This window comes from Lepisosteus oculatus, chromosome 4 (genome assembly GCF_040954835.1).
Source record: "Lepisosteus oculatus isolate fLepOcu1 chromosome 4, fLepOcu1.hap2, whole genome shotgun sequence".
Lineage (NCBI taxonomy): Eukaryota > Metazoa > Chordata > Actinopteri > Semionotiformes > Lepisosteidae > Lepisosteus > Lepisosteus oculatus.
The window spans coordinates 33,168,661-33,191,292 of NC_090699.1; the positions used below are offsets into that span (position 1 = coordinate 33,168,661).

Sequence of the window (22,632 nt, forward strand, 5' to 3'; positions counted from 1 at the left end):
TTAGACATATTTGTATTATTGTCGTATAATTTTAGCTGGAGCTTTATTCAAGGCGACTCACATTCAAACATTCACTGAACTGGAAAAGTTAATACTATATATCTAAACACATAAGAAAAAACAATTAAGCAAACGCTTGACATTTAATTTGCTTCGCCTAATCCCTAAGGTGCTCACCTATTTAGGTGTACAATTTCATGCAGCATCTCCCTTTTTCAATTACAGTAAATTCGTAGCAGTTAGAATTTGTACAGTATATCACTAAATGTAAACGTTAAACAACGTTTTGGTTACAGACTTGGGCAACATTTTGTCATCCTTTAAATAAGAAAACATGACCTCTGTATTTTGGAACCACATATTTTTTTAAGATGCACACATAACAAATAAAACACACTTAAGTAAAAGACTAATTTGAAATTCTTGGGTTCAAAAACGACCACAGTAATAAAATGATTTTCTCAGCGACATCAAGTATATTTATTGATCCGTCCTTCAAGTTTTACGACATTGGAAAGTACATAAGAGTCGAACACGGCTAAAACACAAACCTATCCTGGAAGAATGGGAAATAAGAATCTAGGCCTATGATCTATGAAGTAGTAAATGTAGCAGAACACAATAAAAGTTTATGTCCATTTTCTGCTAGACACGCAATTTGAGCAGAAAAAATGTTGTCAGTTTTCCAGTTCATTACCAAGCCCTAACTAAATATTCATGTTGTATCAAGCAGTCCATCACCAAACTGCTGAAAAACGAGAATACAACTGCTAGCGAGGAGCATTTTGATATCCTTTCTCGTTCTCTTATGTTGGCTGAGACGGCACAAGTCTGCCTCCAACCTTAACAGCCATGAGCAGCTTTTTTAACAACATTTGCAGAAATGTTCTAAATGATAACGTGACACTATACTGACAGGCTTTCAGAAGTGCCCTCAGTACCGTTTTACTGTAAACATTCAGAAAGAGATGCAATTCTATCCCTCCTGGTGAAAAAGACAGAGGAATGACTATGTTAATAATGCACTATGAATCCTTTTAATTGCACCCTCATATACAAAAAAGTTCCAGTAAAGGACACCAAAAATGTAATCTAAAATGATATTTTCTGGCAACTAATAACAGTAATATGCTGTGGTTTAAATATTTATATTTGTCTTTTGCATAACTGCTAAAATATATTGGGGTTTGACTACACTGAAACATAACATTGTCAAATTTTGAACACTCCCTTTTCATCAGTATCCCACAGATTTAATGGCGGAGGATTAGCTGCATATTTTCGCTTTCCTGAGTTTTATCTTTTCAATTTGCAGTTGGAGTTTCTCATTCTCTAGGATGAGCTTTTCTTTCTGAAGCGCCAACACTTCCTTGTGCAGTTCCAGTGTAGCCTTCTGCATCTGAGAGTTCCCATCTTGTGAGAAGTCAAAAAGGGCAGCACCTGCAAGACAAAATGGCAAAAGCACATTTGTAAATGTCAGTGTGGTAGTCATCAGCACAGACTAATCACTGAGTAAACAGGACAGGCACCTTGTTGATTGTCCTTTCGGGAGGGAAGAGGTAAAACGGTTTTCGTTTGGTCTGGAAAAACTAGAAAGGAATGGAGAATTAAAAAGCTTTTACACACTTCAATAACAAGCAAAGCAATAAGATGTAGAAAATGAGGGATGCAGAAATTATTCTCATCCCTCATTTTCTAAATGGCAAAAGTCTGTAGTAGCACTTGACTGTCTCCTCTTTCAGTAGCTGAAATCTCATTGAACTGTACCAACGTAACAATATTACTCATGCACTGTATACGTTTATTGGCTCTTGAAAGCATCTGACTCAACTGTGTGGAGCAATTAAATGCCATTTGCTCCAAAGGTTTTTTCAAAATGTTGAATGAGTTATTAAAACTGGGCAAAACTGATGAGAGTTTCAATTTCACTGATGCACAATACAAACCTTAAGTTTTCATATAGATTAAGCTCTCAGGCCACTGCACCCAAAATGTTACTTTAATTATTTAGAACGCTAGCTCCTTCATCTGAGGTGATTTACATTCAAGAAAATGTACATGTCTTCCAGAGTTCTAAAACATATGCTAACAATGCTAAAAATAGTTTTACTGTTTTTAATTATACAAATTAGCCATCTGAATCTAAAGTGAAATCAATGTTGCTTTAATAAAGAAATATAAAAATTAACAAACCCAGCATTTTGTATATAAGATGCTAAGAAATATCACTTTGTATGAAATAATTAAAGATTTCCGGCATTGGGATAGTTTATTGAAGCTCCCAAAAGCCCAAACAGAACCTGCACTCTTGATAAAATGTCATACTGAGCATCAAAAGAATCTTAGCACTCTATTAATGCATGTCAGAAGAAAATTAACTCCTACAGCATCTGAAAATTCATTACATGTTTTGGGATAATTTTGATGAATTGACCATTCATAACTAAATGTGATACAAGATGGATTCTGAATGTTGCACAGGCACTAAATTACCTTACTGGTGAGAGACAGGGCATGGTAATGTGACCTGCTGAATGTGATGCCTGGTGTAGATCAATAAAGAAGAATGCCCAATATGCTTATTAAGAGAACTTTGTGTCATTGATGTGTTAGTAGATGAACTACGACCACACACCTTTGCTTGCTACAGTATCTGTGCCGCATAAATATCATATCAGTATCTCCAACAAGTAAAGGTGTAAGTAAGTACAAGTAAAGGTAGAAGGGAAATCTGGTTTTGGGTGCAATTCAACAGTCAAAAACAGGTTAGACTAAATTCCTGGTTCACTGAAATTGTATGTGTCTAAAACTGCTGCATGCCTCTCTTTGGGAATAATGGCAGTTAATATAAAATATAATACAGTATTGTGTACTGGTAAATACAACAAATAAAAACAGTTTATTTGAAAATGATCCCCCTTTTCCTGGTTTGTCTCTTTGAGATCACAGAACAGATGGCATGTTTAGGTCAGTGTTCTAAAGCCACTGTTAGGGAAGAGCTATGAGCAAAAGTAAATTTCCATAAATTAAACAGTGTGAAGTGAATCCAATATAAAAATAAACCACACTAGGGGGAATCATATAATTAATTATGTGTCAGGAAGAAACTAGTTTGTATAATAATGAGCAGTGACTAACATCTAAATGCCTTTTTGGCTCAGCAGAAACATACAGTAACATCTAATTCAGCCCAACTAAAATTATTCTCTAATTGATAAAATTATCCAAAACAGAGCTTAAATTCCTTTATTTATTTAGAAACCAAGAGATTTTGAACTACTGGCTTGTAAAGGCAGAAACATTTATACCTTTTACTGCACCTAAAATATGCATACAATTTGATCCATAAAAATAATATAATTGAAAGATTCTAAACAAGCACAATAAATACTTAATATTAATTGTGCAGCTGTACACAATCTACCTGTTGCTTTTTTCAGAATATAATTACCCCTTGAAGAACTGTATGGACCTAAGTCTTCTCCCATCAGCTGCTGCTGTGGAAAGTCCATGGGAAATTTCTGAAAAAAACCAAACAGGTTGCTGAATATGGAAAACGGCAACTAAATGGTACGGAATATGAAGATCCTTCACCCGTTTCAGTTACCAAAGGAATTGGATTAAAAAAACATATGAATCACTCGCAATCCTACAGCACGTCTATTCCTGTAGTTGACTGTGAAGTCCTGCACGTGTATGAAACAGCCAGCAAAAGGAATGCAAGTTGGCTTTCTTCAATTCATAGTTTGCCCATTTCTTTCTCTGAAGGCTTAAATTACTGTAGAGAACGTGGTGAGGAACCTTGGATAATACTGAATCATGAACGAATAAGTAGACATACAAAAGCAATTAGAAGCATTGAATTGAAGTATTCAATGCTGAGAACTGTGCCATGTATTTTAATTAAAAGGACTATAATTGTTCATATGCTTTTCTGCCATTTTCAAGAACACTTTACATATGGGCTACAGGAATTAAATGGTCCTTTCTGTCACACAGCCACTCATGACATTCACAACACATTTCGAATGATCCGCAAGGAATTACTGGCAAGTGAAAACTGAATTTAGTCACATGCTTTTCTTTATGGGTAGCTCTTTTCAAGTATCTAGGCCTGTTAAGTATTATAAGGCAGAGCAGTTTTACCCAAAGTCAGTGATAGAAGAAATCATTTCTAAGCATCAGAAACAAGTTAGCAAGATCTCTAAACGTTTTGCAGACTTACAGTTAAGGTTCTTTTTTGTTTCTCTGGCAAAGAATTGGCCACAGAGGACAGGGTCTTTGACAAGTCGGCAGATGAACTTCAGACTGGAACACGGATCTTCTTTCATGGTCTTCAACACCAGCCATTCCTCCCACCCCTGCTAGACAGTCTGTGATTTATATTCCTTTCACCGTTTTAGCACCAAGAGAGAGGTAGTCTTCATCCAGAAGGTATTCATAGTATCAGCCATAAGTCTTGCTTCAAAATAGTCGACGACCAAAATCAATATCTTTCTGGCTCAAAAAAGACCCATCTGGAGCAGTTTGGTTCTTCTTTACAATAATTCAGTAAGACTCTAGAAGTACATCTGCACGACTCTATTGTAGGCCATATTCCAGATAATTCCCCCCACCCATGACTACTTTGCCAATAACGTAATTAGTCTAATCCATTTTATGCTCTGAACAGAAAGTAAATATTGTGGGTACATGGTTATAAGTGGCTTGGACAACCGTTCGTTATAATATGGCAGAATACATACAGAACAAGATTGTGTTTTAAAAAGATTTCATGCTAAAAGTTACAGTTACACAAGATATTACCTTATTGTTTTGCCCATACCATACCAACACATAATACAGTCACAGAAATGGCATTTTCTTAAACCAAATGATAAACACTACGTTATAATCTTTGCAAAATAAAAAAGTTGAGTTTCGGTGCAGTCCTGAGCATGGAGTAGATTATATTGATAATGAAAATGTGCATAATAGTGGTGGATAACTGGATGTAAGTTACATCTAATGTTGCAGATAAGCAAAATGCCAACCAACTGTAATTCATTTACTATGGAGTGGGCATTTCGCTTGCAGTGGACATTAAATAACAAGAAATGTAAAGGCTAAATTTTGTCATGATTGCATTGATGAAACCTACACCCTGGAAATTCATTTATCAAAATATCAGCTGACAATTGCTAATGGATCACCTTAGCTAAAGTGGCACAGTTCACATAGGTCTATGATAACACTGACTCACAAGATGTAATGTAAGCCATTGCAAGTTACAAGATAAAAAGCAGTTCTAACACAGCTCATTCAGTACATGAATAACATACAGTATATGAAATAGCAGCAAGAATAAAAAAAAAAAACCTAAAATTTGTAAATGAAGCAACTGGCAGTGCTGTTTTCCCGTGAAGTTCTTTTAAATTAGCTTCAGAGTCTGTAAGAGATTAGTCCCATTTTCCATTTTGGAAAAAATTCATGTCTTTTGAAAGACCAGCACCAACACTGCATAACCATAAAGTGTTGCAGTCCATGTATCACATCGTTAAAAATATTCATATAATAGGATAACACTTCTTCTCACATCCACAGATGTAATTAAGCTGTATACAATACAGGAGGGCTGCTTCCTCAAGTCTTCCAAAACAAACTCAGACACTTAGCAGTTAGTTAAAAACAGCTTTGATTGACAGTCTTCAGAACATTAGAAAGATTACAAACAACAGGAGGCCATTTTTGGTAGTTTGCAGTTAATTGATCCAAAGATCTCATCCATCCATTTCTTGAAAGAAGCCAGGGTATCAGCTTCAACAACCGGGCTGGATAGCTTCTTCCAGACTCCCACAGCCTTTTCTCTAAGGTGCCTCCGGTAAGGGCTTTTAAATGCACTTCCACATTGCTTCCGCTTGTGTCTTCCAGTTCATGTTTCACTGTTAATTCTCAAACCCATTGCGTTGGCCTTGCGTCCTTAAAGATTTGAAAAACGGATGCTTGGTCTTTTCTGGACTGAATCCAGAGCAACACTATCATTTCTGTAACGTGGTGACCAAAATCGTACAAAATATTCTAAATGATTTTTATAACAGGTGATGATTTATGTTGTGTTTTAACATAATATACGTTGACTATAAATCCTGATGTTTTGTCCCTTTGTTGCTTCCCCATATTGTGTAGAAGATGCAAATGTGTCAACATTAACACTTCTGCAGCGTCATCAAGCACAGCACTCATTTGTGCGTTAAAATTATTTTCTCAGGTTGCTTCCAGCTTTGTAATCTTACTTGCTTGTCTTTATTATTTTGACTTTTTCTAAAAAAAAAACATTTCTATGGACTTTTAAAAGGGGACCGAGGGATTTACATGTGGTCTTCTGAGGAGTTGTAAGATAATTCCTTTAGTTACTAATCTACTTCAAAGTGAAATCTAACTTACATTATTTGGTTAATAATTCTGCTTCCTGCATTGATGTGCCCAACCCATTTTGGACTTTTCCCACTCTAAAATGGCAGATCTACTTCTTGCTCAAACAAGAGTACAAAGTAATTTGCTTAAAAAAATATTCCAAAGTAACACTTTTAAATTGCCATGTTTACAGCCTTATACAGTATCTCAGAAGATTTTTAAATTCTCCTAAATTAAAAAAAAACACAAAAAATGTACTGTATAAAGAAATGCATTGAATGTCATACTGAGGTATTTTTATTCAACTAAACAAAGGTTTAGAGGAAAGGTTTTCCAACCTGATACCTTCTATGCAAAGAATGTGACACACACAAACATGCCTTTGGACATGCCTATATACAATTATTTCAATACTAAAGTAATTTAATGCACTAGAGTATTCTAGATACTGTAGCTTAAGGCTGGGTTTTGTACAGCAAAAACCACTTTGCTGAAAAACAGTTCCAATTTGATATTTCGGTGATCAGAAAACATCTGGATCAGAGCAGCACTATAAGGTTTTGTTTTTAAAGTACTTCAACTATTGATTTTAAAAGAGACTCTGATAACTACTAGAACAACTGTCTTCTGACAAATTAAGAAATAAACTAAAGACCATTTTGAACAACACTGAGCATCAAATAGTGTTTGATTTCCTATTTTAGCCTCATAAAACTACAAACAACAACTAAATCAAATGTATGTGATACAATTAGTACAACTAATCAATTAGGCGGCTCAATCTGACATTAAGTTTCTCAATTATTTTATCATAAACCAAAATATATTTTTTAAATTTTCTTCCTTCATTATTTGCTTCAAGAGCAAAAAAGCACAGTCCTCTATCCATGACTAACCTCTGACCACCCTCTGACCAATAAAAAGAAATGAGAAATGACTTATGTAGGTCTGCAAAAGCAGATTATTTTCACTGGTCCTATGATAAAATTCTCAATTCATTTGCTACGTAGTCATCCAACAGAGGATATTCAAACACTCTTTCACAGTCACTTTCTTCATCCTCATATTCAATAACAAAAGAGTTTCCATCCCCTTTACAATGCAAAACCCTGCCTGGCCACCAGGTCTCGGCACCATCTTCACTACTTATAAACAGGTGCTCTACCTGCTTTCCTAGCAGGTCTTCAGTCCTTACTGGTAACAGCTCCAGGTTGTTCTCTTGAAAGTCCTTCCATAGGTCAAACCACCAGACCATCTGGCATTCATCATAAACGATCTGAAAGGTCTGCGCACCCTGTTCTTCCCTCACTGCTATAACAGTACCTTTGAACCAGGTTCTTTCTCCATTTTCCACAGTGGCATGTCTAACCCTCTTTCCTAGAAGCTGCTCAGGGCAGCTAACCTTTGGGGTTCTTAACCCCCCCAACCCCATCTTCTTTCTTCCACTGTCTCTGACTTTGGCCTGCAGATAAACAGCCTCTTCCAAAAAACGTTTCTTTTCTTGGGCTATACGCTCAGCTACTGCTGGGGTGTATTCACCTTCAAGGTTTACCTTAACCTTTTCTGGGATCATCTCTGTTAGAGTGACTTCTGCCTGAGCCTCTCCTGCTAGACCCAAGCCTTTATTGGGAGTAAACTTAATTTTCTTCACTGCTGGACTGCTCTCATTGCTTGGAGAGATCGTTAATCTAGATTTTGCCGATGAACTACAGGTCCTTTTTGGAAAACCCTGCTCTACCTTTACTACAGCACTTTTCAAATTGCGCACAAGCTCATTAAAGCCAAGTTTTCTCCCAGCTCTGGAAATGTTAAAAATTCCTTGCTCGTTTTTCATGCCCAGGACAAATCTTCTAAACTTGAGCTGAGAAATAACTGCTGCATACCTAGAAGATTCATCTAAAAGTTGTATTTGTTCATCAATCTGTTCTTCGGTTTCCCACAGGCCTCCATATCTGCCCAACTCAGCTGTCAGCTGTTGTTTGAGAGTCATCTCATTTTCTTCACTCGAATCTTTCACTTTTACTTTTTTCCTCTCTGATAAGGCCTTCACCCTAACTTCTTTAATCTTCTGTATTCTCTTACCGAATGTAGCTCTTTGTTCCTTGACAGACCGTCTAGCAATTTCCAGCACTTCCTCTTTCTTTCTGGAATCCAGCTTAGAGAGCCACTCCCAGGTGCGATTCTCTTTGTACATGATCATTCCTTCAAGAGCAATGCCTGTGGCATTTGTCTTGATCCTGATTAATGTGTCAAGCACTCCAAAATCTCTCTCACAGCTCTCGTTAGTTTTAGGAACTGACTGCATTTTCTCAGCCACATCTGGTGACACCTCATCATATCTGCCGTGCTCCAAATGATCAGCTAGCATCTTACAGCATACCTTCACAAAACTAGCAAGAATTAATTCAACAGCTTGAACAGTCAGCTCATCAAACTCTGGGTCTGAACACTCACAAAGGCTATCAAACACAGCCCCCCTGTGTATTTCTATGTCGTCATATAAACATACCTGCCCTTTGACAAGTCTTGTGCCATCCTTCTGCCAGTCCTTAAGCTTTGAAACTAAGGTTTGGTATCTGTCATTCATTGCCAAAACATGTTCTTTCTTAGACATGACTCTCCAAAGGGGCTCTGTAATGATTTTGGCAACAAGCCCTAGAGCCCTGCACCCAGCCACATATTGAGGAACATTGAGATCTGCATGGACTTCAGCCACTAGGCTGTTGTCATGCTGAAATTCAGCAGTGAACTCCACCAAATCAGGATATAAAAAGTATACCCCTGCTGCATTGTGAAACACAATATTAATTCTATTACCTCTGAAGGGAGACAGTGGCACATAATCCTGTTTATTTTTGCTGGCTAAAAATGTTTTAAAAATAACAGGCTTTCCATATTTTTCACTGCCTTTTTCTTGGACGGCTTTACACACAGTACGTATTAATCTGACTGTTCCACATTCAGAAGTGTCGCTTTTGCAAACTTCTGGCAAGCACCGTGAACCTACATTAGCATCTCCAAACATCATTTTCTCCCACAGTGCAAGTGTCACATTTGCCTGATGCGCCAACCCATCAATTAAATGCAAACCACAGAAAAGCTCATTCACAAGAGAAAGTTTTGCCTTTTCGGATTCACTGTAATTGACAAACCTTTCAACTATGTTGGGGAGAATTTTTGATCTGTAGTCGGAGAGAATTGTATTGAACTTCTTCTCCGTGTTTGCTCTATCTCCAAAAAGATTTGATATTTTGACAAACACTTCCTTTTCTAAATGGTCAGTTTTATCAATATCTACTCCTGGGCTTCTCACAATGTCTTGGACCATTTCTTTGACCACGTTGAACAGGTCCATTGCAGAACCTGAAGCCTGTTCTCTAAGGCCTATATTTAGACGAGTTCTGTCTTTCAGAAAGATGCCTGCAGTACTGTACTTGTGTCCAAATTTTGTTGTGCTATCAGTACAAAGCGTGACATCAGTTTCTTTAGAAATTGTTTCTTTTACATGTTGCAATGCTACATGTCTTGCTTCCAATACCATTGTTTTACAAATACTTCCCTTAGGCAGTCTATCTACTTTCATGCCAGCTAGTTTTTCCAACACTGTCCTAACAACCTGAGACACTTTGCTGCAGCTGACACCCATGTTTGCCACTAAATCCATGTAGACTTCCCTCACCGTGTCATTGTACTTCGCTTTTTCATAAGTGGGTATCTTTTTCTGTACTAAATCCTCCAACTCATCCTTGACTTCAGTGTATCTGGCCTGCCAAAAATACACCTCGTCGTTGAGCTTTTGGATTCTCTTTCCAGTCGCGGAACGCAGATGGCTCTTGTTCACCTCCTGTGCCACTTTCTTATTGTAATTTGCTCGCATAGTCTCTTTTTTCTTTTCATATCTGTACTTTTTCACGTTCTTTTCTAGAATGGCGTTTTGGAGCTCCAGCCTTTTTCTTTCCTCCTCCAATTGATCTCTCTCAGCTTCAAATTCTTGTGTCAGCCTTTCTAATTTCTTTTCAAGCACCTGTATCTTGTTATCGCGTCGCTTTATCCTTTTGTTAATATTTCGGACACACAGCCTGGTTAGCTTCACCTTTGCTTTAGCAAACTTCTTTGTTACCGCCTGGAGTTCCATTTTGGCCTTGTGCAGCAGTAGCTGTCTTTCTTTTCTTTGTTCAAGCAACTGGGCTTTTTGATCTTTTAAAGCCTCACATTTTTCCTTCAGCTTCTCAATAATCTTCCGTTTTTTTACAATGTCTGCCTTCAGGGCTTCAGTCCCCCTCTTGCTTGGCTCTTCTTCCATTTCATCACTACTGCAGCTTTCAATTTCTACGACAATCGATTCCACAGGTGACGCGAGCTGCGGTTTTTGTGGGAGAGGCAGAGAAAAGACCTGCTCCATGAATTCCAGTCTCTCTGAAGCAGAAACGTTGTGTTTCTTCATAATCACTGTTTGAACGCAGCTCGCAACACTACATGAAAAATAGTTTTTCTGTTGCTCACTTTCCAAGCCAAGATCAAAGTTATAGTCTAAAATATTAAAGAGAGACATATTCTTTGGCATGCCTGATTTCCTGACAAATTCATGAATTTCGAGCATAACACCATTGGTGAGCAACTGCTTGTCCACTTTTGGCCTTTCTGCTGCACCTGATTTTATGTTGAGTTCTACTCCTATTTTTTTACAGAGAATGTATGAATCTTTTTGTTTTTCACAGGCAGGAGACATGCTTTTATTTTGCTGTAAGAAATCTGGATTCTTCACTTCTTTTGGGATGGGGTGTACGCTCTCCATATCTCTTGGAGATTTACACACACTGTTTATATTTACAACAGGAGGACAGGAGCCCTTTTGACCTTGGGCAGGCAGTGTTCCATGCTGCTGTCCTTGCACAGCAAGCATGCTATACATTTGCTTCTGGACAGCAAATACAGTCTTACTTTGAGCATTTTGTACGCTGTATGTCTGTCCTTGCACAGTTTGCAAGCTGTATATTTGTCCTTGGACAGGAAGCAAGCCATAGTTCTGTCCTTGGACAGGACAAGCATTGTATATTTTTACTGGGAAAGAGCAAGGTATGATCTTTTGGACTGGGAGAAAACACACGCTCTGGTTTTGTTGGTGATTAGGAGTAGGGCTGCACTTTTGATATGGCCCAGGAGTTGAGATGGACATTTTTTCGAGGACAAATTTGTTCCCTTGATCCATCTGTTCGGATGCTATACAGGAATTGTCCAACTTCCAGTCACAGTTCAAACGTTTTACAGCAGGGAGAAAGCTGACATTTACTAAAACCCTTTTTGCTTCTAGTTTCAGACCTGTCTCTCTCTATATATTTTTTTTTCAATTGGCAATTTTAAAGTGTGACCACTAAGCATCCATGAAGGTCTTTCACAATGAATACTACGTGAAAGCATTCTAATGCATTACTTTACCATTACATGTGCGAAATAGTTAAGATGTGATTTTACAGCTAATATATTAAAATTACAACCGAACATGGCAATTTAAAAGTTTTAACTACAGTTGTTAGTTTTCTGGACATTTCATTTACAAGCAGATTCTTTCAAAGCAAAGAATGCAAAAATACACATCATGACGTGGCTCGCAAGTATTCCATGTCTGCTTGACGTTATCTCTTAAAACTCTTTAATAACTACTGTTATACAGATGCCATTTAATTCTTCATTTACTGTCACCTATTTTCAAAGCGCTGAACTCTCGCTACGCATTTAGTAAAATATCCAAAAGACTACACATTGTCTATCGCTACGACTAGACAAGAAGGTAATGTGCGTTACAAAATGTCATGTTAATGACAAATCGGTAAATTACATTAAGATTTTGAGTAAAAAATACTATACTTCATGAAAGCAAACAGACAATTCTAATAAGCAAACCGTATTTTCCTGTAGCAAAATGCAACTTCATTTTAATGGGCAATCTGTTTCCCAATAGTACTCCATTAAGCCTACTTATAACAACTGTTCACTCCACTGCTTTATAAAAATGATCTTTTTTTTACTATCAGGTATGGTTGTTTGTTTACCTGATTTTCCCTCGGCCCCTACTCCTTCCTAGTCTTTTGGGTGATGCAGTCTCTTGTTTTTTGTGTGTTTTGCTCTTTCGACGGCTGTGCAGTCTTCTTTCTCCTTCAAATGCAATCGGGAGAGGCTATAAGTGTATTTTTTCTTTACAAACAAGACTCTAGCTCTAGCATCATCACGCAATCTCCCCTGAACCGTGAATGGCCACGAAAGGCAAAGAACGAGCATTTTACTGTGAGCAAGACCAATCAACACCAGCATTTGACTGCTTTCCTCATTCCTGATTGGAGGTTTTGTTGTACATTTCGTCTTGATAAGGTCTGAATAGTTCATAATTGCTACTGCGGACAAAATCATGAGGCACAACAGAGCCACGCTTTGAGCCTGAAAAAAAGCTTAATAAGCAATACCTATTGCCTATTGAGGATTGTTTAGCTGTTAGCATTTAAGATATTATCTTCAGCTTTTACAGTTGCATGCCACAGTTATTACTGGAAGGAAAATCTTTGTGTCTGTGATTAACCACTCATATTTAATGTATTTAAAAATGTGCGGAACACTAAGGGGACTGAGGACAGATGATCGATATTTACTCCAGTTTACATATTCACACAGAAAATCGACTGTTCTGTTCATAAAATTAAAATTAGAGAATCACGATGATTTCGATTAAATAAAATCCTTTAACAAGAAATTAAAATAGTACGAGTCTTACATGTACATATTAGTCTATAAGAAAAACACCAGTTGTTTTCGTCTAAATGAATCAAATTAGTTTTTTCTGTGGTATTTTTAATATTTTTTGTATTTTAATATTTTCACCTGAATCGAATTTTTTGCAAGCGCAAGCACAGGGCTCTTTCTTAATCTGTATACTGGACATAAAAGAAACCGATTACTTACATTTGCAATAGATTTACAAAGTTACTTGGACATGACTTTTTGCAGCAGGTGCATTATCGCTGATTTGAAAATATGACTGATGAATTTACTTATGTTTCTTAGCATTTGTTTTCAACATGTCTGATCAACAGGGGGGCTACTGTCAAAGTCAGAAACTGGGAGAATGTGTGGCTACACTTAGACAAGCTGTGATACAGATTGTAAATGCTGCCTTGTGGGATTCAGTCTCATGTCAGAAAACCTGCACAAAAACCTATCAAGTCCCAGTCTGTCGGGTATGGCAATCAAGGCATAAATGTCACATTTTCATCTGGCAAGAAAACCATTGTTACAAGAGCAGTATGAGAACATACTGTTCATTGTCTAGCTGGACATTGTCCATTGTCCAGTTATCACTTCAGGATATGCCCACAGGAAGAGGAGCAGGTGGGGTCCCGGGATTAATCATTGCAGAGCAGGCTGTCATGAATCACCCCCTCACAAGTGAAATTCTTTAATCCTGACCAGACCATCACATAGAACTTTCCTATTCATTGGTCTGTTATAAACATCGCTTAGTGTATCATTTGGCTCACTGACACCTATAGGGTGGTCTACACAAACTCTGAAGTCATCTCCAAAGAGCATTACACTCTCCCCCACTTAATTCACCGTCCTCGGCGAAGGGCTATCCCACCCCACTCTGACACCAATGTAGCGTTCTCGGGTTCACGTGGGTATGCGCCCTCACTGCTGCCGCCTCAGGTCGGCCCCCCACCGTCGGGGACTCAAACCCAGGCCTCTGGCATCACTCGACAGGGACGCAGCCATTTGAGATAAAGGGAAATCTCCCTCCATACCGACAGCTGCGGTCCCTGCTATTCACAGGGAAGGGCGGTGACGTCACCGCGCTGGTAAGCCAGCTCGCAAAACCTGCAATGGTGACCGTATGCGTTACAATAGCAATGCATGATGTACATGGCATGAAGACTTCTTTAGACAACCCGGTCATTTATGTTACTTTCTGTGTGTTTATTTCCCTTATGTTTTTCCATGCTTGACACTGAGGGTCACACGAATGACCAGATAATCAAGACAATGAAAAAAACAAACATTTTATCAACATAGAAATCTATGGAAGCCCGTTTCCGCCAGGGAGTAAAAAAAAAACGCGCTATGGTATCTCAGAATTACGACTTAGTAAGTCAGAATTCCGACTTAGTATCTCAGAATTGCGACTTAGTAACTCAGAATTCCGACTTAGTAAGTCAGAATTCCGACTTAGTATCTCAGAATTGCGACTTAGCAACTCAGAATTCCGACTTAGCATCTCAGAATTGCGACTTAGTAAGTCAAAATTCTGACTTAGTATCTCAGAATTCCGACTTAGTAACTCAGAATTGCGACTTAGCATCTCAGAATTCCGACTTAGTAAGTCAGAATTCTGACTTAGTATCTCAGAATTGCGACTTAGTAAGTCAGAATTCCGACATAGTATCTCAGAATTGCGACTTAGCAACTCAGAATTCCGACTTAGTAACTCAGAATTGCGACTTAGCATCTCAGAATTCCGACTTAGTAAGTCAGAATTCTGACTTAGTATCTCAGAATTGCGACTTAGTAAGTCAGAATTCTGACTTAGTATCTCAGAATTGCGACTTAGTAAGTCAGTATTCCGACATAGTATCTCAGAATTGCGACTTAGCAACTCAGAATTCCGACTTAGTATCTCAGAATTCCGACTTAGTAACTCAGAATTGCGACTTAAAATCATTCATAAATCGTACAAGATCTAAAGGCATGGAGAGTTGTATTGTCAAGTGCCCTGATAAAAATCAAATTAATGCAGGTCTACAATAGTTTTGCTCGTTATAATCCCTACACGGTTTGCAAGATGGACACCATTATAGAGGACTTATTTTGTCGTGGTTACACAAACCATGAAATTTTGGTGTTATTGGAGGAATCACACAATGTAAAACTGAGTCTTCGGACCTTGGAAAGAATGCTGTGTAAGAATCAGCTCTGGCGAAGGCGAAACAAGACAGATGAAGCGGAGGTCGCCTCATTCATACACCAACAGCTACAGACTTCTGGCAGACATCATGGCTATCGGTGGATGCACCAAAAATGCTGGATGGCAGGGATAATAACGGATAGAGAGACTGTCCGTCAGTTACTGCGCCTTATGGACGGGCGAGGAGTAGATCTGCGTGCGCAAAATCGCCTGAGGCGCCGGCAGTATTACAGCCGCGGACCAAACTATGTGTGGCATATTGATGGGTATGACAAATTAAAACCTTACGGGATATGCATCAACGGGTGCATTGATGGCTTCTCGAGAAAAATGATCTGGTTAGAAGCATACAAAACCAATAATGACCCACGAATTATTGCGGGTTATTTTATAGACGCTGTCTATAAAAACAACGGTCTTCCACAAAGAGTACGACTTGATCATGGAACCGAAAACACCCACGTTGCTGTAATGCAAAGGTTTCTGCGCGAAATGAATGAGGATAGCACAGAATGTGTCACTCTTGGCCCAAGCACTGGGAATCAGAGAATTGAACGCTGGTGGGCTACACTAAGAGCACAGTGCAGTCAGTTTTGGATGGACCATTTTGAACAGCTGAGAGAAGATGGGCATTTTGTTGACACCTTCATCGACAAATCACTCATTCAGTTTTGTTTCCAAAACACCATACAGGTAAATGTAACATACCTGTCATTACAGATTTTGATATGAATAGTAAAACATAACATTCTACTATGTTTCATACTATTATACTTGTTAAAGATCTCTTCTTTGAGTTCCATAAAGTGATTTAACAAACCTTATTTCAAAACAATTGATTTCTATTGTGTAGGAGGAGCTCAATGAAGTGCTGACTGCCTGGAATAATCACAGAATAAGGCCAACCCACAACCCTCGCGCTCCCAGTGGACGACCTTCAGTGATGTATGCTGCCCCAAGTTTATATGGCGCACAGAACTATTTGCAGGCAGTTGACCAAATCAAAGTCGATATCTGTCGAGAAGACTGTTGTGTAAAGGACTACCCCTGTGATGAGGATGTCTTCCATCTTTGTGTTGAACTGATGGCTGAACAGAACCTTGCAATGCCAGATGATGTGTTTGAAATCACTGACCTTTACTTAAGACTACGTGAAATGGTCCTCAATGGGCTGGACCTTGAGTAGGAATAGGAGAATAGGGGACTTTGCACTCTCTGGATAAGATAAACTGCTTACAAATGTGGGATCTAGGTATAAGGGTGTTTTGTTTTTCTCAAATGCCACAGCATTTGATGTTACACATTAAAAGTGGTAAAGATGTTACCACTTTTAATGTGTTGTCTTTAGATCTGATTTAACATTGAGTGTGAAATAGGATGAAACAAGGAACAAATGAAAGTAAATGTGCCAAAAGATGCAAACAGTGTAAACAATCTTTAATGGACTATAGATAATGTTCACACATAAAAGCAACCCAACTTTGATTTGACAATAACATTATCTAACATTATATGAAATGTTTGACAATAACATTACCTCACCTCTCTCATTTCCTTTCACCAAATGCAATGTAAATATAGTACAAATAATATTCACTAAACGCAAGGCATTTGAACTCATCTGCAATCTTGATGTTTCATAAAAATGTCAGACAAAATCCACAAATAGCCAAACTAGTCAAACACAAATAAAAAAATTCAGATTCTGCAAAGTTACCGCTACCCCAAGAAACATCTAACTGAAGAGTTAATGACAAAGATTCATTCTAAATCAAGTGTTGACCAAAGTGAGCACTTAGAATTCATCTTTGCCATGAACTGTCCAGTTATTGTGCAAATAAACTCTGCTGCCATATTGTGACTAAATTACATAAAACGCAAAAGTTGTAACATTATTAGACACTACATGGCACCAGAGTTTATTGGCACCAAAGTGTTTGGTAGCTTAGAGAATGCACATCACTCAAAAAAGAACTTTTATTAAACTGCATCACCATATTTTTTTAAGGTGAAAAAACATCCATTAGTTTCTCACTCAATATACTGTATGAACAATCAGTCTAAAAGAAATTCTTGTACCAAAATGACAAAAATAAAAGTGCAATTTAACCTGAGACTTTTTAATTTCTTCAGTGAAATTATGAACATTCTATCATAAGTACACTCAAAACTCAGTATATCTTATATGCTTATATGTGTAAAGGTACAGACTTGGTCAGATGGCCTTTAAATGTGAATAAGTATACTTTACCAAAAGTTTTGAATGGTGAAAGATGCACATATTTCTAATCTTTTTAGTCTGTAGGTCGACAGACTAAAATACTAAACTATGTCCATTACCCATATATTACTTTCCAAAATTTTGTTCATTTCACACCTGAAGTCAGGATAGCTATCATAATGAATAGACACTCTCAAATAACAGCCACATGTATGTGCCATAGGTCTTCTCTCAAATCCTTGCATGTGTGTGAAGTCAACAGTTACAGTCTTGCCGAGAAAAAGATCTGAGCCTGTGCAGAACCTCAGGAACAGAGACTGTTTCCTTCCATCACACTCTCGCAGGTATGTTGTAATATGCTTTGATATTTCCTTTTCCTGTGCATTCATTGTGCAGGGAAACTTCAGTGACCGTATGATTTTCCTTGCCGTTGGCTGCAAGTTTTCATACACAGTTTCAATTTCCTCAAGGGCTTTGCTGAGGGGAGCGAGTACACTTTCCCACTGTTCGATAACATAAGCAGGCTCTTGAATAAGGGTTTTGTGAGCCAGTTCTTGCAGAATTTGTTCAATGTTGTGTGCATTTGGCATTCTTCGGCAGCTGTAGTTGTCCAAGATTTCCAGTAATTCATCTTGGTCAGAACTGTTGAAGTCTCTGCGACAACATTCCAAGGTATAACGGTCAGATTCTGAGACATACTTTAGAAAATTGTCAACAAGATCACTCTTCACATATCCAAGAGCTGCCTGTTCCAAGATTACAGGAGCAAGCTTGATGGGCAAATACTTCTGTTTCTGCCAACCAAAAGAAATAATTTTACCTATACTCTGCCACTTTTTTTTGCCATAGTCATGTCGGAGAAATGGTATCTTGAAAGTGCTGCCTGTTGTACATTGTTCGTAGAATTCATGCCAGAATTCAGAGAGGCAATCTCTGAGAACACCTCCATCATCGTATCCATTCTCATACTGCCCATTTGGTAGTAGAAGCTTTACTTGAATTTCTGATTGAGTATATGAAAGGCGTTCATCAGTGAAATGTTCAATAAGCTCAGATAGTATCTGGCTGCGATGGACAACAAGGATTTTTTTGTCTGGTTCCCTGAGTTCTTGTGCCAGAGGCAAAGTGTCTTCTAGACTTTGTTCTCCCATCTCAGAGAGGTCTCCATTGAAAATTGTAATAATATTGCTATCCTCCACATTTTCCCCAGTAAATATGGTAGAACTTTGCTGAGCTAAACTGGAATCGTCTGTGACATCTGCAGGATAAAATTGTGCCACGTCATCACTGCCTAAGTTCAAATCATTTCCAGTATTTCCAACATAGATGACATCTAATGTTTCTAATTCCAATGGTGGATCAATTTGTGAGTCTGTAGAGGGAAAATCCTGTGTGTTTTCCTGTGAGTGATCTGCAGTGTTTGATTCTTGCTGTGTCTCCACACCACCACTGTCATGTTTCTTTTTGGTTGACAGATAGAACCTCATGATAGTTAACTTTGAGGCTTCATATAGAGCTCCCACTGTACTGTCCTCATCTAAGGAAACTTCTTGATAATTTGTCAGATCCACCTCAAACTCAGAAATATTTCCATGTGCATTCTTTCCATCTGGGAAAAACAAACGTATTGCCTCCGTTATGAGGTCTTTTTTTTTCCAGTCCTTTGAAACACTTAACTTTCGTGTTCCACCACCCTTTTTGGTTCTCACCTGGATAAAGCCTCCTTTTCCTTCATCATACAGCATCCAGCCCAACTCCACTTTCCTTACTTTCCTCTGTGTGTTCACCTCTTGATGATGAGTGATGTTTTCTGGATGCTTACACTTTTTTCTTTTATTCAGTTTTGACTTCAGTCTATCAAAAAGCTTTGATTTCCTACTGTTGGGCTCTTTTTCGTGTCTCCTACAATATCCCATCACTGCCAATCTGTCTCCATAAGATGGCAAATAATCCCTCATCTGTTCATCTGTCATTAACATCAGGACACTGGCATCAATCTAAAAATGAATAGTGAATTATCAATTTTCAGTTTCAAAATACCATACTTAAAGCATCATTTTATGTGGATCAATATGCTGATACTGGTTTAAGGAAATAGTCCATTCGGGATTGTGGAGGTACTGTATGCAGTGAAAAAATCTACTATACGTGAAAATATCAATATACTGTACAGTACTGTGCAGAAGTCAGAGACCACCCTTGCATTTATTTAATTTCCAGTTCAAACAGCCATTCAGTGCAAATTATTTAGTTTTTGGTGTCAGAAAATAATGCAAGAAACATATATTTGACAGAAGAGTACACTAAATATAATATCAAATCTATCAGTATTTAATTTGCCCACTCTTTACTTTTGTGCACCCTTCAGGCACTTTAAGTCTTCCATCCTTCCAATCAAACAAGTTACAACTGTGTCCTCCCAACACAAGTTGATCCCAAAACTGTCACTGACATTATATTAGAACACTTTCCATTAAAAGTGACACTAACATTCAAACAACTACCCAAACACACCGTAGCTGCCTTGCACATGTCTTTGTCATGTCCATCTGAAATGGCAAGAGGCGATATTTCTGATAAGATTAGCTATAAAGATAGTTCAGTTCAGTTGAGAACATCACCATCACATAGACAGAAGTTAACGTTTTGATCACTCTTGCATCAGATCTGAAAAAAATCCACAAGTGTTTCTGTCAATACTTCCATTGTAAGAAGACAACACAATGCTATGGGTCTGAAGGGATGCGTATCTGTCAAAAAGTCACTATTTGAAAAGGAAATAGACAAAAGAGAAGTAAATTTGCCCTAGAACACCAAAACTGGACACTTGAGATAAGTAAGGTTTTATAGATGATGAGTTACAGAGTGGATTTGGATTTGAACCAGCAGAAGCAGAAAATACAACCAACTTCTAAGACTGAAATTTGGGGGTGTTTACAAGAAGCATGAAAAAATATCCCAGTGGATTTATTTGAAAAACTCAAAGAAAGTCTCCTGTAAATAATGGAAGCTGTAATAAAGGCAAAGGGTGGACACGCTAAACAATGAAAGATCTGACATTATATTTAGTTGTGGATGCTTTTGTGTAATTTTGTGTTAAATATATGTTTCCTGGAATAATTCCTGACATTGAAAAATAAATTAATTGCACTTAATGACCGTTTTGACTGGAAATGAAATAAGTGAAAGGGTGGTCTCTGACTTTTCACAGTACTTAAAGTGCTGTTAATATCTACAGTAGGTCAGTGGGAGTTAGTTATAATAAACATGAACACATTCATTCTGTTAACTACCTTTTCTTCCTTCATTTTTTCGATAGTGGACTCTGGAATGTCCCTCTCCCTGAGGAAATCGATAAGATCTTCCATCCTGGAATTGTGGCCTAGGAAGCACACATGGGACAGTGGTGCAGCATTGATTAGTTAGCATAGTGTAATTACCTAGCCTCCTGTTTGCCCAGACTCCAACAGTATGCATTATAGTACATTTAGAAGTAGTCCAGGACAGGCAACGATGACCAACACTCGCCACACATTTGCATTCACAGGGTGCACATACAGTAGGTCACACCCCAAGGGTATGTGAATGACAAATGTAGAGTAGGCTTTTCAATTTAATCTGACTTGTCACACACAGTATGCATTCACAGGCAGCACCTCACTCAACTAATCACTGTCTATAGAACACCCGGTTAGCTTGAGCTCAAAGATACAGATTTGATACAGTCTAAACTCTGCAGAAAGTTATATCTCTTGAAAGAGGGTTGGTCAATACTAACCTAGTGACTAGTTTTAACCTACTGTACTTTACCTTGTAATCATCTTAAGAGCAGCTAACTTATCAAAAAGTTACAGAAAGCTGAATTAAACCACAGCTGTAAAAACATGTTCTGTAAACCAAAAATTGATATAACTAAGTTTTGGAATTGTTACTAAACACACACGAATGTCTTCATTATGATAACGGTTGTTTTGTGCGTGTCACTTGGTAATTTACAGCCTTAGGAAGCCGAAAAGACCGGATGGAGGGTTTGTAAAAATTAGACCGTTGTGCCTATCAAAGTCCGGCTCGGGAGACACACGGGCCGCTCCCATGGCAAGACGTTTGCGACAGTTTAATGTAGCCTGATCATGTTTAGTAAACATAAACATGCTTGTGATCCTGGTATGTTTCTGAGAGATACGCAATCACAGAATTGTATCTGAGCAATTAGACGGAGAGATACTGGGGTTTGTCCAAGTACATTATTGGAAGGATATTGAAAATAAATAAGCATATCAAATCTCTTAACGTACATAGGGGGAGAGTAAACAAAAATAATAAAAGACGTTCCCTTTAATGTATGTCTGTATTGTTACGGGTTTCATTAATTGTATCGAAGCAAATTTATGTTTTGATCGTGAATAGGCGACCCCAGATTGACTCGCGTAGAAGCTCATAGCACCATCCTCGCTCATATGGGTCCAAAGCTAGCTATGTTACTGTGCTGAAATAGCTGCTGGTAAAGTGTTTGCAGGAGCTGCCTTGTACTAACGGACGAAACCCCCACAAGTGTATAGGCCTACTGTTAGTTTTGCCTCATTAATTAGGTCGCACTTGAAAAGGTTAAATCGATCAACCAAAACCATCCAAGTAGCTCTTGCATATGATTTTTTTTTTACTTAGCTACGTTAGTCTATGTACAATTTACGCAGACGTTATTTAAGTCTGTGAATTGTATGAAGATATCAGTAGAATGTGGCACTGTACCTGGATTCAATTGTGAACAGTAGATTTCCTATGCCAGATGAGCAACCTACTGTACTTTCATTGCTGGCGCCAGAAGTGACGTCAAAACTGTGAGACTTGAAGTCGGAATTCTGAGTTGCTAAATCGCAATTCTGAGATGCTAAGTCGCAATTCTGAGTTGCTAAGTCGGAATTCTGAGTTGCTAAGTCGCAATTCTGAGATACTAAGTCGGAATTCTGACTTACTAAGTCGCAATTCTGAGATACTAAGTCGGAATTCTGACTTACTAAGTCGCAATTCTGAGATACTAAGTCGGAATTCTGAGTTGCTAAGTCGCAATTCT

General features: G+C 38.1%; 3 protein-coding genes and 1 long non-coding RNA gene across 4 annotated transcripts in view; 2 read left to right on the forward strand and 2 right to left on the reverse strand.

The window, feature by feature from the left end:
- Positions 1 to 22,632, forward strand: part of LOC102695460 (carboxypeptidase E-like) — a 36,408-nt gene that overhangs the window by 788 nt on the left and 12,988 nt on the right. The window lies entirely within an intron of this gene.
- LOC107077401 (uncharacterized) lies at positions 454 to 12,658 on the reverse strand. The gene is made up of 4 exons (XR_001478438.2): positions 12,444 to 12,658; positions 3,452 to 3,521; positions 1,530 to 1,589; positions 454 to 1,440 (listed from the first exon to the last, which is right to left on the reverse strand). It is a non-coding gene; the product is annotated as an uncharacterized lncRNA (long non-coding RNA).
- Positions 15,098 to 16,526, forward strand: LOC138238424 (uncharacterized). The gene is made up of 2 exons (XM_069189108.1): positions 15,098 to 16,033; positions 16,194 to 16,526. Exons 1-2 carry the CDS (start codon positions 15,167 to 15,169, stop codon positions 16,524 to 16,526), a joined length of 1,200 nt encoding a protein of 399 aa, XP_069045209.1. The 5' UTR covers positions 15,098 to 15,166.
- Positions 17,467 to 22,347, reverse strand: LOC138238423 (uncharacterized). The gene is made up of 3 exons (XM_069189107.1): positions 22,311 to 22,347; positions 20,855 to 20,943; positions 17,467 to 19,558 (listed from the first exon to the last, which is right to left on the reverse strand). The coding sequence occupies exons 2-3, from the start codon at positions 20,927 to 20,929 to the stop codon at positions 17,663 to 17,665; spliced, it is 1,971 nt and encodes a 656-aa protein (XP_069045208.1). The 5' UTR covers positions 20,930 to 20,943; positions 22,311 to 22,347; the 3' UTR covers positions 17,467 to 17,662.